We start from the raw sequence: 11,558 nt of genomic DNA, 5'->3' as shown, positions 1-11,558 counted from the left end.
TGTAGGGGGCGCTGTTGGGTCTATGGGGTCTATGGGCTCTAGGGGGCGCTATGGGGCTCTATGGGGCTCTATGGGTCTCTATGGGGCGCTATGGGGGCCCTATGGGTCACTATGAGGATCTATGGGGCAGATATGGGGTCTATGGGGCGCTCTGGGTCTCTATGGGTCTCTATGGGGCTCTATGGGGCTCTATGGGGCGCTATGGGGGGCTATGGGGCTCTATGGGGCTCTATGGGGTCTCTATGGGTCTCTATGGGGCTCTATGGGGCTCTATGGGGCGCTATGGGTCACTATGAGGATCTATGGGGCAGATATGGGGTCTATGGGGCGCTATGGGGCTCTATGGGTCTCTATGGGGCTCTATGGGGCAGAAACGAGGCAGATATGGGGGTCTATGGGGTCTATGGGGCTCTAGGGGGGCGCTGGGCGTCTCTATGGGGCGCTATGGGTCTCTATGGGCTCTATGGGTCTCTATGGGGCGCTATGGGGCTCTATGGGTCTCTATGGGGCGCTATGGGGCTCTATGGGGCTCTATGGGGCTCTATGGGGCGCTATGGGTCTCTATGGGGCTCTAGGGGGCGCTGTGGGGTCTATGGGGCTCTATGGGGCAGAAACGGGGCAGATATGGGGTCTATGCGGTCTATGGGGCTCTAGGGGGCGCTGTGGGTCTCTATGGGGCAGCTATGGGTCACTATGGGTCAGTATGGGCCTCTATGGGGCAGAAAAGGGGGCAGATATGGGATCTATGGGGCTCTATGGGTCTCTATGGGGCGCTATGGGGCGCTATGGGTCTCTATGGGGCTCTATGGGTCGCTATGGGTCTCTATGGGGCTCCATGGGACTCTATGGGGCTCTATGGGGCGCTATGGGTCTCTATGGGTCTCTATGGGGCTCTATGGGGCTCTATGGGTCTCTGTGGGGCGGCTATGGGTCTCTATGGGTCTCTATGGGTCTCTATGGGGCGCTATGGGGCTCTATGGGTCTCTATGGGTCTCTATGGGGCAGCTATGGGTCACTATGGGGCTCTATGGGTCTCTATGGGGCTCTATGGGTCTCTATGGGGCGCTATGGGTCTCTATGGGTCTCTATGGGGCTCTATGGGGCGCTATGGGGCGATGTGGGGTCTATGGGGGTCTATGGGTCTCTATGGGTCTCTATGGGGCGCTGTGGGGTCTATGGGGTCTATGGGGCTCTATGGGGCTCTATGGGTCTCTATGGGGCACTATGAAGCTGTATGGGGCGCTATGGGGCGCTATGGGGCGCTATGGGGCTCTATGGGGCTCTATGGATCTCTATGGGTCTCTATGGGGTCTCTATGGGTCACTATGGGGCTCTACGGGGCTCTATGGTGCTCTATGGGGCTCTATGGGGCGCTATGGGGCTCTATGGGGCGCTATGGGTCTCTATGGGGTCGCTATGGGGTCACTATGAGGATCTATGGGGCAGATATGGGTCTCTATGGGTCTCTATGGGTCTCCATGGGTCTCCATGGCTCTCTATGGGGCGCTATGGGCTCTATGGGTCTCTATGGGGGCTCTATGGGTCTCTATGGGTCTCTATGGGTCTCTATGGGGCTCTATGGGGCGCTATGGGGCGCTATGGGGCTCTGTGGGGTCTATGGGGGCTCTGACGAGCAAGGCCCCGCCCCCTCAGGCCCCGCCCCCTCGCCCCTCCCCCCCCCAGGTCAAGTGGTTCTTCGCCGCCGTGCTCCGCCTCCGCCTGGGCCCCGGCTCCGCCCACGGGGGCGGGGCCAAGGAGCTGCCCTAGGGGCGGGGCCCGACGGGGCGGCCAATCCGCGAGCAGGGCTGGGGGGCCGAGCCCCGCCCCCCCCGAGCGAGCCCCGCCCCCACAATAAAGACGTCGGTTGCTATGGGGCTCTGTGGGGTCTGTGGGGCAGCTATGGGGCAGCCATGGGGCAGCTATGGGGCAGCTATGGGGCAGCCATGGGGCAGCTATGGGGCAGCTATGGGGATCTATGGGGCAGATATGGGGCAGATATGGGGCCTATGGTGTCTATGGGGCAGCTATGGGTCTCCATGGGGCAGCTGTGGGTCACCAAAGGGATCTATGGGGCAGCTGTGGGGATCTATGGGGCAGATATGTGGGGCTATGGGGCTCTATGGGTCGCTATGGGGCAGCTATGGGGCTCTATGCCTCTCTATGGGGCTCTATGGGGCGCTATGGGGCTCTATGGGGCTCTATGGGTCTCTATGGGTCTCTATGGGTCTCTATGGGGCTCTATGGAGCGCTATGGGGCTCTATGGGTCTCTATGGGGCTCTATGGGTCTCTATGGGGCGCTATGGGGCTCTATGGGGCTCTATGGGGCTCTATGGGTCTCTATGGTCTCTATGGGGCTCTATGGGGCGCTATGGGTCTCTATGGGTCTCTATGGGGCGCTATGGGTCTCTATGGGGCTCTATGGGTCTCTATGGGGCGCTATGGGTCTCTATGGGTCTCTATGGGGCTCTATGGGTCTCTATGGGGCGCTATGGGTCTCTATGGGGTCTATGGGGCTCTATGGGTCTCTATGGGGCGCTATGGGGCTCTATGGGGTCTATGGGGCGCTATGGGTCTCTATGGGTCTCTATGGGGCTCTATGGGTCTCTATGGGGCGCTATGGGGCTCTATGGGGCTCTATGGGGCTCTATGGGTCTCTATGGTCTCTATGGGGCTCTATGGGGCGCTATGGGTCTCTATGGTCTCTATGGGGCGCTATGGGTCTCTATGGGGCTCTATGGGTCTCTATGGGGCGCTATGGGTCTCTATGGGTCTCTATGGGGCTCTATGGGTCTCTATGGGGCGCTATGGGTCTCTATGGGGTCTATGGGGCTCTATGGGTCTCTATGGGTCTCTATGGGGCTCTATGGGTCTCTATGGGGCTCTATGGGTCTCTATGGGGTCTATGGGGCTCTATGGGTCTCTATGGGGCGCTATGGGGCTCTATGGGGCTCTATGGGGCTCTATGGGTCTCTATGGGGCTCTATGGGGCTCTATGGGGCTCTATGTGTCTCTATGGGTCTCTATGGTCTCTATGGGGCGCTATGGATCTCTATGGGTCTCTATGGGGCGCTATGGGGCTCTATGGGGTCTATGGGTCTCTATGGGTCTCTATGGGCTCTATGGGGTCTCTATGGGGCGCTATGGGGCTCTATGGGGCTCTATGGATCTCTATGGGTCTCTATGGGGCAGCTATGGGTCTCTATGGGGCTCTATGGGGCTCTATGGGTCTCTATGGGTCTCTATGGGGCTCTATGGATCTCTATGGGTCTCTATGGGCGCTATGGGGCTCTATGGGGCTCTATGGATCTCTATGGGTCTCTATGGGGCAGCTATGGGTCTCTATGGGGCTCTATGGGGCGCTATGGGTCTCTATGGGTCTCTATGGGTCTCTATGGGGCGCTATGGGTCTCTATGGATCTCTATGGGTCTCTATGGGGCGCTATGGGGCTCTATGGGTCTCTATGGGGTCTCTATGGTCTCTATGGGGCTCTATGGGGGCTCTATGGGGCGCTATGGGTCTCTATGGGGGCTCTATGGGTCTCTATGGGGCAGCTATGGGGCAGCTATGGGTCACTATGGGGCTCTATGGGTCTCTATGGGGCTCTATGGGGCTCTATGGGTCTCTATGGGGTCTATGGGGCGCTATGGTCTCTATGGGTCTCTATGGGACTCTATGGGGCTCTATGGGGGCGCTATGGGTCTCTATGGGTCTCTATGGGGCGCTATGGGTCTCTATGGGGCTCTATGGGTCTCTATGGGGCGCTATGGGTCTCTATGGGTCTCTATGGGGCTCTATGGGTCTCTATGGGTCTCTATGGGGTCTCTATGGGTCTCTATGGGGCTCTATGGGGCGCTATGGGTCTCTATGGGTCTCTATGGGGCGCTATGGGTCTCTATGGGGCTCTATGGGTCTCTATGGGGCGCTATGGGTCTCTATGGGTCTCTATGGGTCTCTATGGGGCTCTATGGGTCTCTATGGGTCTCTATGGGGCTCTATGGGTCTCTATGGAGCTCTATGGGGCTCTATGGGGCTCTATGGGGCGCTATGGGTCTCTATGGGGCAGCTATGGGGCAGCTATGGGTCACTATGGGGCTCTATGGGTCTCTATGGGGCTCTATGGGGCTCTATGGGTCTCTATGGGCGCTATGGGTCTCTATGGGTCTCTATGGGTCTCTATGGGGCGCTATGGGGTCTCTATGGGTCTCTATGGGGTCTCTATGAGTCTCTATGGTCTCTATGGGGCTCTATGGGGCTCTATGGGGCGCTATGGGTCTCTATGGGGCTCTATGGGTCTCTATGGGGCAGCTATGGGGCAGCTATGGGTCACTATGGGGCTCTATGGGTCTCTATGGGGCTCTATGGGGCTCTATGGGTCGCTATGGGTCTCTATGGGGCTCCATGGGTCTCTATGGAGTCTATGGGTCTCTATGGGTCTCTATGGATCTCTATGGTCTCTATGGGGCTCTATGGGGCTCTATGGGTCTCTATGGGTCTCTAGGGGACGCTATGGGGCGCTATGGGGCTCTATGGGGCTCTATGGGGCTCTATGGGGCTCTATGGGTCTCTATGGGGCGCTATGGGGCTCTATGGGGCTCTATGGGTCTCTATGGGGCGCTATGGGGCTCTATGGGTCTCTGGGGCGCTATGGGGCAGAGCAGGGATCTGTGGGGCTGGCAGGGCCCCGGCTGCTCCCGGGGATGGGAAAGGGGAAGCTGTGGGGGGTGGGGGAGGGGCCGTGGGGTGGGGGAGGGGCTGTCCCCTCCCCTCCCCCCACCCCATTGCGTCAGCTCGCGCCGTGGGGCGGGAGCTGGGGGCGGGGGAGGGGACCGCGCCGTGGTGCAGAGGGCCCGGAGCCGCCGCCACCGCCAGGTCCGCCTTTGCTGTGGGGCAGGGGGGTCGCTATGGGGCTGGGGGGGTTCGCTATGGGGCTGGGGGGTCGCTATGGGGCTACGGGGTTCTCTTGCTATGGGCAGGAGGTCGCTATGGGGCAGGGGGTTGCTATGGGGCAGGAGGAGCAGTGGGTCGCTATGGGTCTGGGGGTCTCTATGGGGCTACAGGGTCGCTATGGGGCTGGGGGGTCGCTATGGGGCAGGGGGGTCGCTATGGGACAGGGGGGTCTCTATGGAGGCTGGAGGGGTCTCTATGGGGCTACAGGGTCGCTATGGGGCTGGTGGGGGTCGCTATGGGCAGGGGGGTCGCTATGGGGACAGGGGGGTCTCTATGGGGCTGGAGAGGGGTCTCTATGGGCTGGGGGGTCGCTATGGGTCGCTATGGGGCTGGGGTTCTCTATGGGCTGGGGGGTCACTATGGGGCTGGGGGTCTCTATGGGGCAGGGGGTTCTCTATGGGGCAGGGGGGTCGCTATGGGGTTGGGGGGTCTCTATGGGGCTGGGGGTCTCTATGGGCAGGGGGTTCTCTATGGGGTTGGGGGGGTCTCTATGGGGTCGCTATGGGGCTGGGAAGTCCTTATGGGGCAGCGGTCTCTATGGGGCTGGGAGGATCCCTATGGGGCAGGGAGCTTTCTATGGGGCAGGAGGCTCTCTATGGGGCTGGGGGGTCTCTATGGGTCGCTATGCGGCAGGGGAGGTCTCTATGGGGCTGGGGGGTCCTCTATGGGGCAGGGAGAGCTGAGCTGTAGTGTTGGATTCCTATAGGGCAGAGGGTCCCTATGGGGCAGGGGTTGCTATGGGGCAGGGGGGGTTCGCTATGGGGCTGGGGGGTCGCTATGGGGCTACGGGGTTCTCTTGCTATGGGGCAGGAGGTCGCTATGGGGCAGGGGGTTGCTATGGGGCAGGAGGAGCAGGGGGGTCGCTATGGGTCTTTGGGTCTCTATGGGGCTACAGGGTCGCTATGGGGCGGGGGGGGTCTCTATGGGGCTGGGGGTCTCTATAGGGCAGGGGGTTCTCTATGGGGCTGGGGGTTCTCTATGGGGCTGGGAGGGGTCTCTATGGGGCAGCAGGGATCCTATAGGGCAGGGGGGTCTCTATGGGGCAGGGGGTCTCTATAGGGCTACAGGGTCGCTATGGGGCAGGAGGGGTCGCTATGGGCAGGGGGGTTGCTATGGGGCTACGGGGTCGCTATGGGGCAGGAGGGGTCGCTATGGGGCTGGGGGGTCGCTATGGGGCTGGGGGTTGCTATGGGGCTGGGGGGTCTCTATGGGGCAGGGGTCTCTATAGGGCTGGGGGGTCTCTATGGGTCGCTACGGGGCAGGGGGGTTGCTATGGGGCTGGGGGGTCGCTATGGGGCTGGGGGTTCTCTATGGGGCTGGGGGGGTCTCTATGGGTCGCTATGGGGCAGGGGGGTCGCTATGGGGCTGGGGAAGTCCTATGGGGCAGCGGTCTCTATGGGGCTGGGAGGATCCCTATGGGGCAGGGAGTTTTCTATGGGGCAGGGGGTCGCTATGGGGCTGGGGGTTCTCTGTGGGGCTGGGGAAGGTCTCCTATGGGGCAGGGAGTTTTCTATGGGGCAGGGGGTTCTCTATGGGGCTGTGGGGGTCTCTATGGGTCGCTATGGGGGCGGAAGGGGTCCCCATGGGGCAGGAGGTTGCTATGGGCAGGGAGTTCCTATGGGGCAGGAGCTCCTATGGGGCAGGGGGTTGCTATGGGGCAGAGGGTTCCTATGGGCAGCAGTTCCTACAGGGCAGGACGTCCCTATGGGGCAGGGGGTCCCTATGGGGCTGGAGAGGTCCCTATGGGGCAGGGAGTTTTCTATGGAGCAGGAGGCTCTCTATGGGGCTGGGGGGTCTCTATGGGTCGCCTATGGGCAGGGGAGGTCTCTATGGGGCTGGGGGGTCCTCTATGGGGCAGGGAGAGCTGAGCTGTAGTGATGGATTCCTATAGGGCAGAGGGTCCTATGGGGCAGGGGGTTGCTATGGGGCAGGGGGTCCCTGTGGGGCAGGGGGTCCCTATGGGGCAGGGGCTCCTATGGGGCAGGGGTTCTCTTGCCATGGGGGCAGGAGTTTGCTATGGGGCAGGAGTCCCTATGGGGCAGGAGGAGCTGAGCTGTAGAGTGAGGTCCCTATGGGCAGGGGGTTGCTATGGGGCAGGAGTCCCTATGGGGCAGGGGTTCCTATGGGGCAGGGGGGTTGCTATGGGGCAGGGGGACCTACAGGGAGGGGTCCTTATGGGGCAGGGAGGTCTCTATGGGGCAGGGGAGCTGAGCTGTAATGTGGGGTTCCTATGGGGCAGGGGTTGCTATGGGGCAGGAGGAGCTGAGGCGGGGCAGGAGGTCGCTATGGGCAGGGGGTTGCTATGGGGCAGGGGGAGCTGAGCTGCAGTGTGGGGTCCCTGTGGGGCAGAGGGTCTCCATGGGGCAGGAGGTTGCTATGGGGCAGGGGACCTACAGGAGGGGTTCCTATGGGGCAGGGTGGTCCCTATGGGGCAGGGGGTTCTCTTGCTATGGGGCAGGAGGTCGCTATGGGGCAGGGGGTTGCTATGGGGCAGGAGGAGCTGAGCTTGAGGAGGGGGTCCCTATGGGGCAGGATTTTCTATGGGGCAGGAGGTAGCTGAGGTGGGCAGGGAGGTCCCTATGGGGGCAGGAGGTGCTATGGGCAGAGGACTACAGGGAGGGGTTCCTATGTGGCAGGGGTCCCTATGGGGCAGGGGGTTCCTATGGGGCAGGGGGGTCTCTATGGGGCAGGAGGAGCTGAGCTTGAGGAGGGGGTCCCTATGGGGCAGGGTTTTCTATGGGGCAGGGAAGTCCCTATGGGGCAGGAGGTTCCTATGGGGCAGGGTGTCCCTATGGGGCAGGAGGAGCTGAGGTGGGGCAGGGGTCCCTAGCTATGGGGCACGGGGTTGCTATGGGGCAGGGTTTTCTATGGGGCAGGGGGTTGCTATGGGGCAGAGGGTTCCCTATGGGGCAGCAGTTCCTACAGGGCAGGACGTCCCTATGGGGCAGGGGAACCTATGGGGCAGGGGGGTTCTCTTGCCATGGGGCAGGAGGTCCGCTATGGGGCAGGGGGTTCCTATGGGGCAGGGAGGCTCCTATGGGGCAGGGGGTCCCTATGGGGCAGGAGGTCCCTATGGGGCAGGAGGTCCCTATGGGGCAGGGAGGTCCCTATGGAGCTGGGAGGTCCCTATGGGGCAGGGAGATTCCTATGGGGCAGGGGGTCCCTATGGGGCAGGGAAGTTCCTATGGGGCAGGGAGGTCCCTATGGGGCAGGGAGGTCCCTATGGGGCAGGAGGTCCCTATGGGGCAGGGAAGTTCCTATGGGGCAGGGAGGTCCCTATGGAGCTGGGAGGTCCCTATGGGGCAGGGAGGTCGCTATGGGGCAGGAGGTTCCTATGGGGCAGGGGAGACAATTAGGGTGCCCATGGGTGCCTTGGGTTGACCATGGGGTGCCTTGAGGTCCTCTTGGGTGCCCATGGGTGGTCTTGGGTGGTCCAAGGTTGGTCTTGGATGCCCTTGGGTGTCTTGGGTTGACCATGGGTGGTCTTGGATTGACCAATGGGTGCCTTGAGGTCCTCTTGGGTGCCTTGAGGTGCTCTTGGGGTGCCCATGGGTGGTCTTGAGTGCCTTGGGTTGACCATGGTTGGTCTTGGGTGGTCTTGGGTGCCCTTGGGTGCCTTGGGTTGACCATGGGTGGTCCATGGTTGACCATGGGTGGTCATGGGTGGTCCATGGTTGATCAAGGGTGGTCTTGGGTGCCTTGGGTTGACCATGGGTGGTCCATGGGTGGTCCATGGATGACCATGGGTGGTCTTGGGTGCCTTGAGGTGCTCTTGGGTGCCTGGAGGTGCTCTTGGGGTGCCCATGGGCGCTCTTGGGTGCCTTGGGTTGACCATGGTTGGTGTTGGGGTGCTCTTGGGTGCCTTCCGGTGCCCTTGGGGTGCCCTTGGGTGCCTTGGGTTGACCATGGGTGGTCCATGGTTGACCATGGGTGCTCTTGGGTGCCTTGGGGTGACCTTGGGTGGTCTTGGGTGGTTCATGGTTGACCATGGGTGGTCTTGGGTGGTCTGGGGTGCCCTTGGGTTGACCTTGGGTAGGTCTTGGGTGGTCCATGGATGACCATGGGTGGTCTTGGGTGGTCCATGGTTGACCATGGGTGGTCTTGGGTGGTCTTGGGTGCCTTGGGTTGACCATGGGTGGTCTTGGGAGGTCCATGGTTGGCCATGGGTGGTCTTGGGTGCCTTGGGTTGACCATGGGTGGTCTTGGGAGGTCCATGGTTGACCATGGGTGGTCTTGGGTGCCCTTGGGTGCCTTGCATTGACCATGTTTGGTCCATGGTTGACCATGGGTGGTCTTGGGAGGTCCATGGATGACCATGGGTGGTCTTGGGTGGTCTTGGGTGCCTTGCATTGACCATGTTTGGTCCATGGTTGACCATGGGTGGTCTTGGGAGGTCCATGGTTGACCATGGGTGGTCTTGGGTGGTCTTGGGTGCCTTGCATTGACCATGTTTGGTCCATGGTTGACCATGGGTGGTCTTGGGAGGTCCATGGTTGACCATGGGTGGTCTTGGGTGCCCTTGGGTGCCTTGGGTTGACCATGGGTGGTCTTGGGTGGTCCATGGTTGACCCATGGGTGGTCTTGGGTGGTCCATGGTTGACCATGGGTGGTCTTGGGTGCCCTTGGGTGCCTTGCATTGACCATGTTTGGTCCATGGTTGACCATGGGTGGTCTTGGGAGGTCCATGGATGACCATGGGTGGTCTTGGGTGGTCTTGGTGCCTTGCATTGACCATGTTTGGTCCATGGTTGACCATGGGTGGTCTTGGGAGGTCCATGGTTGACCATGGGTGGTCTTGGGTGCCCTTGGGTGCCTTGCATTGACCATGTTTGGTCCATGGTTGACCATGGTGGTCTTGGGAGGTCCATGGTTGACCATGGGTGGTCTTGGGTGCCCCTTGGGTGCCTTGGGTTGACCATGGGTGGTCTTGGGTGGTCCATGGTTGACCATGGGTGGTCTTGGGAGGTCCATGGTTGACCATGGGTGGTCCATGGTTGACCATGGGTGGTCTTGGGAGGTCCATGGTTGACCATGGGTGTGTCCATGGGTGGCCCATGGGACCTCCCCCCACCCCACCCCTCTCTTCTCTCCCCTCCCCCCAGCCAAGGCCACCGCCCCGGCCGCCTTCGCCGTCTCCTCCTGCCCCTCCCCCTCCTCCCCCCCGCGCCGCGGCCGCCTGCCCTCCTGATTGGCTACTTCCCCGAGCCCGCCTCCGTCACGTGGGAGACCCCCGGCGTCTCCTCGCCCCTCCCCCCCGCCCGCCGCCCCGACGGCCTCCACGTGCGGGGGGGGGCGCCTGGCCCCCGCCCCCCGGCGCCAAGGCCCCCGCCCCGCTGCCTGGTCCAGCACCCGGCCACCGGCTTCAGGAGGACCCTGGAGGTCAGGGGTAGGGTGGGGGGGGAGGGGGCCGGGGGGAGGGGCTTGGGGAGGGGGAGGGGGCCACCTTGGGTGAGGGGGAGGGGCCTGGGGGGGGAGGGGGAGAGGGGGGTGGAGGTTGGGTTGGGTCAAGGTCATGGTGACCTCAAGGTCGTGGTGGCCTCAAGGTTGGGTCAAGGTTGGGTCAAGGTCAAGGTTGGGTCAAGGTCATGGTGGTCTCAAGGTCGTGGTGGCATCAAGGTCATGGTTGGGTCGAGGTTGAGGTTGAGTCAAGGTCATGGTGGCCTCAAGGTCGTGGTTGGGTCAAGGTTGGGTCAAGGTCAAGGGTCATGGTTGGGTCAAGGTCATGGTTGGGTCAAGGTTGAGGTTGGGTCAAGGTCGTGGTGGCCTCAAGGTCGTGGTGGCCTCAAGGTCATGGTTGGGTCAAGGTCAAGGTTGGATCAGGGTTGAGGTTGGGTCAAGGTCATGGTGGCCTCAAGGTTGGGTCAAGGTTGGGTCAAGGTTGGGTCAAGGTCATGGTTGGGTCAAGGCTGGGTCAAGGTCATGGTGGCCTCAAGGTTGTGGTGGCCTCAAGGTTGGGTCAAGGTTGGGTCAAGGTTGAGGTTGGGTCAAGGTCGAGGTTGGGTCAAGGTCAAGGTTGGTCAAGGCAGAGGTTGGGTCAAGGTCATGGTGGCCTCAAGGTCGTGGTTGGGTCAAGGTTGGGTCAAGGTCATGGTTGGGTCAAGGTCATGGTTGGGTCAAGGTTGAGGTTGGGTCAAAGGTCGTGGTGGCCTCAAGGTCCTGGTGGCCTCAAGGTCATGGTTGGGTCAAGGTCAAGGTTGGATCAGGGTTGAGGTTGGGTCAAGGTCATGGTGGTCTCAAGGTCAAGGTTGGGTCAAGGTCATGGTGGCCTCAAGGTCGTGGTGGCCTCAAGGTTGGGTCCAAGGTTGGGTCAAGGTTGGGTCAAGGTCATGGTTGGGTCAAGGCTGGGTCAAGGTCATGGTGGCCTCAAGGTTGTGGTGGCCTCAAGGTTGGGTCAAGGTTGGGTCAAGGTTGAGGTTGGTCAAGGTCAAGGTTGGGTCAAGGTTGAGGTTGGGTCAAGGTCAAGGTTGGGTCAAGGCAGAGGTTGGGTCAAGGTCATGGTGGCCTCAAGGTCATGGTTGGGTCAAGGTTGGGTCGAGGTTGAGGTTGAGTCAAGGTCATGGTTGGGTCAAGGTTGGGTCAAGGCCATGGTTGGGTCAAGGTCAAGGTTGA

General features: G+C 61.5%; 1 protein-coding gene across 1 annotated transcript; it reads left to right on the top strand.

The window, feature by feature from the left end:
• Window positions 1-3,212: 3,212 nt before the first annotated feature.
• On the top strand, window positions 3,213-7,270 carry LOC142359077 (uncharacterized). Its single transcript, XM_075411917.1, is given in 6 exon segments — window positions 3,213-3,508; window positions 3,510-3,930; window positions 5,213-5,480; window positions 5,760-5,845; window positions 5,899-5,972; window positions 7,189-7,270. Coding segments are annotated over 6 exon segments (1,227 nt in total).
• Window positions 7,271-11,558: the final 4,288 nt, after the last annotated feature.

The sequence above is a fragment of the Opisthocomus hoazin genome, unplaced genomic scaffold (genome assembly GCF_030867145.1).
Source record: "Opisthocomus hoazin isolate bOpiHoa1 unplaced genomic scaffold, bOpiHoa1.hap1 HAP1_SCAFFOLD_162, whole genome shotgun sequence".
NCBI classification, from domain to species: domain Eukaryota; kingdom Metazoa; phylum Chordata; class Aves; order Opisthocomiformes; family Opisthocomidae; genus Opisthocomus; species Opisthocomus hoazin.
The sequence above is the reverse complement of the archived record's forward strand: the minus strand, read 5'-3'. Positions and strand labels throughout refer to the sequence as shown.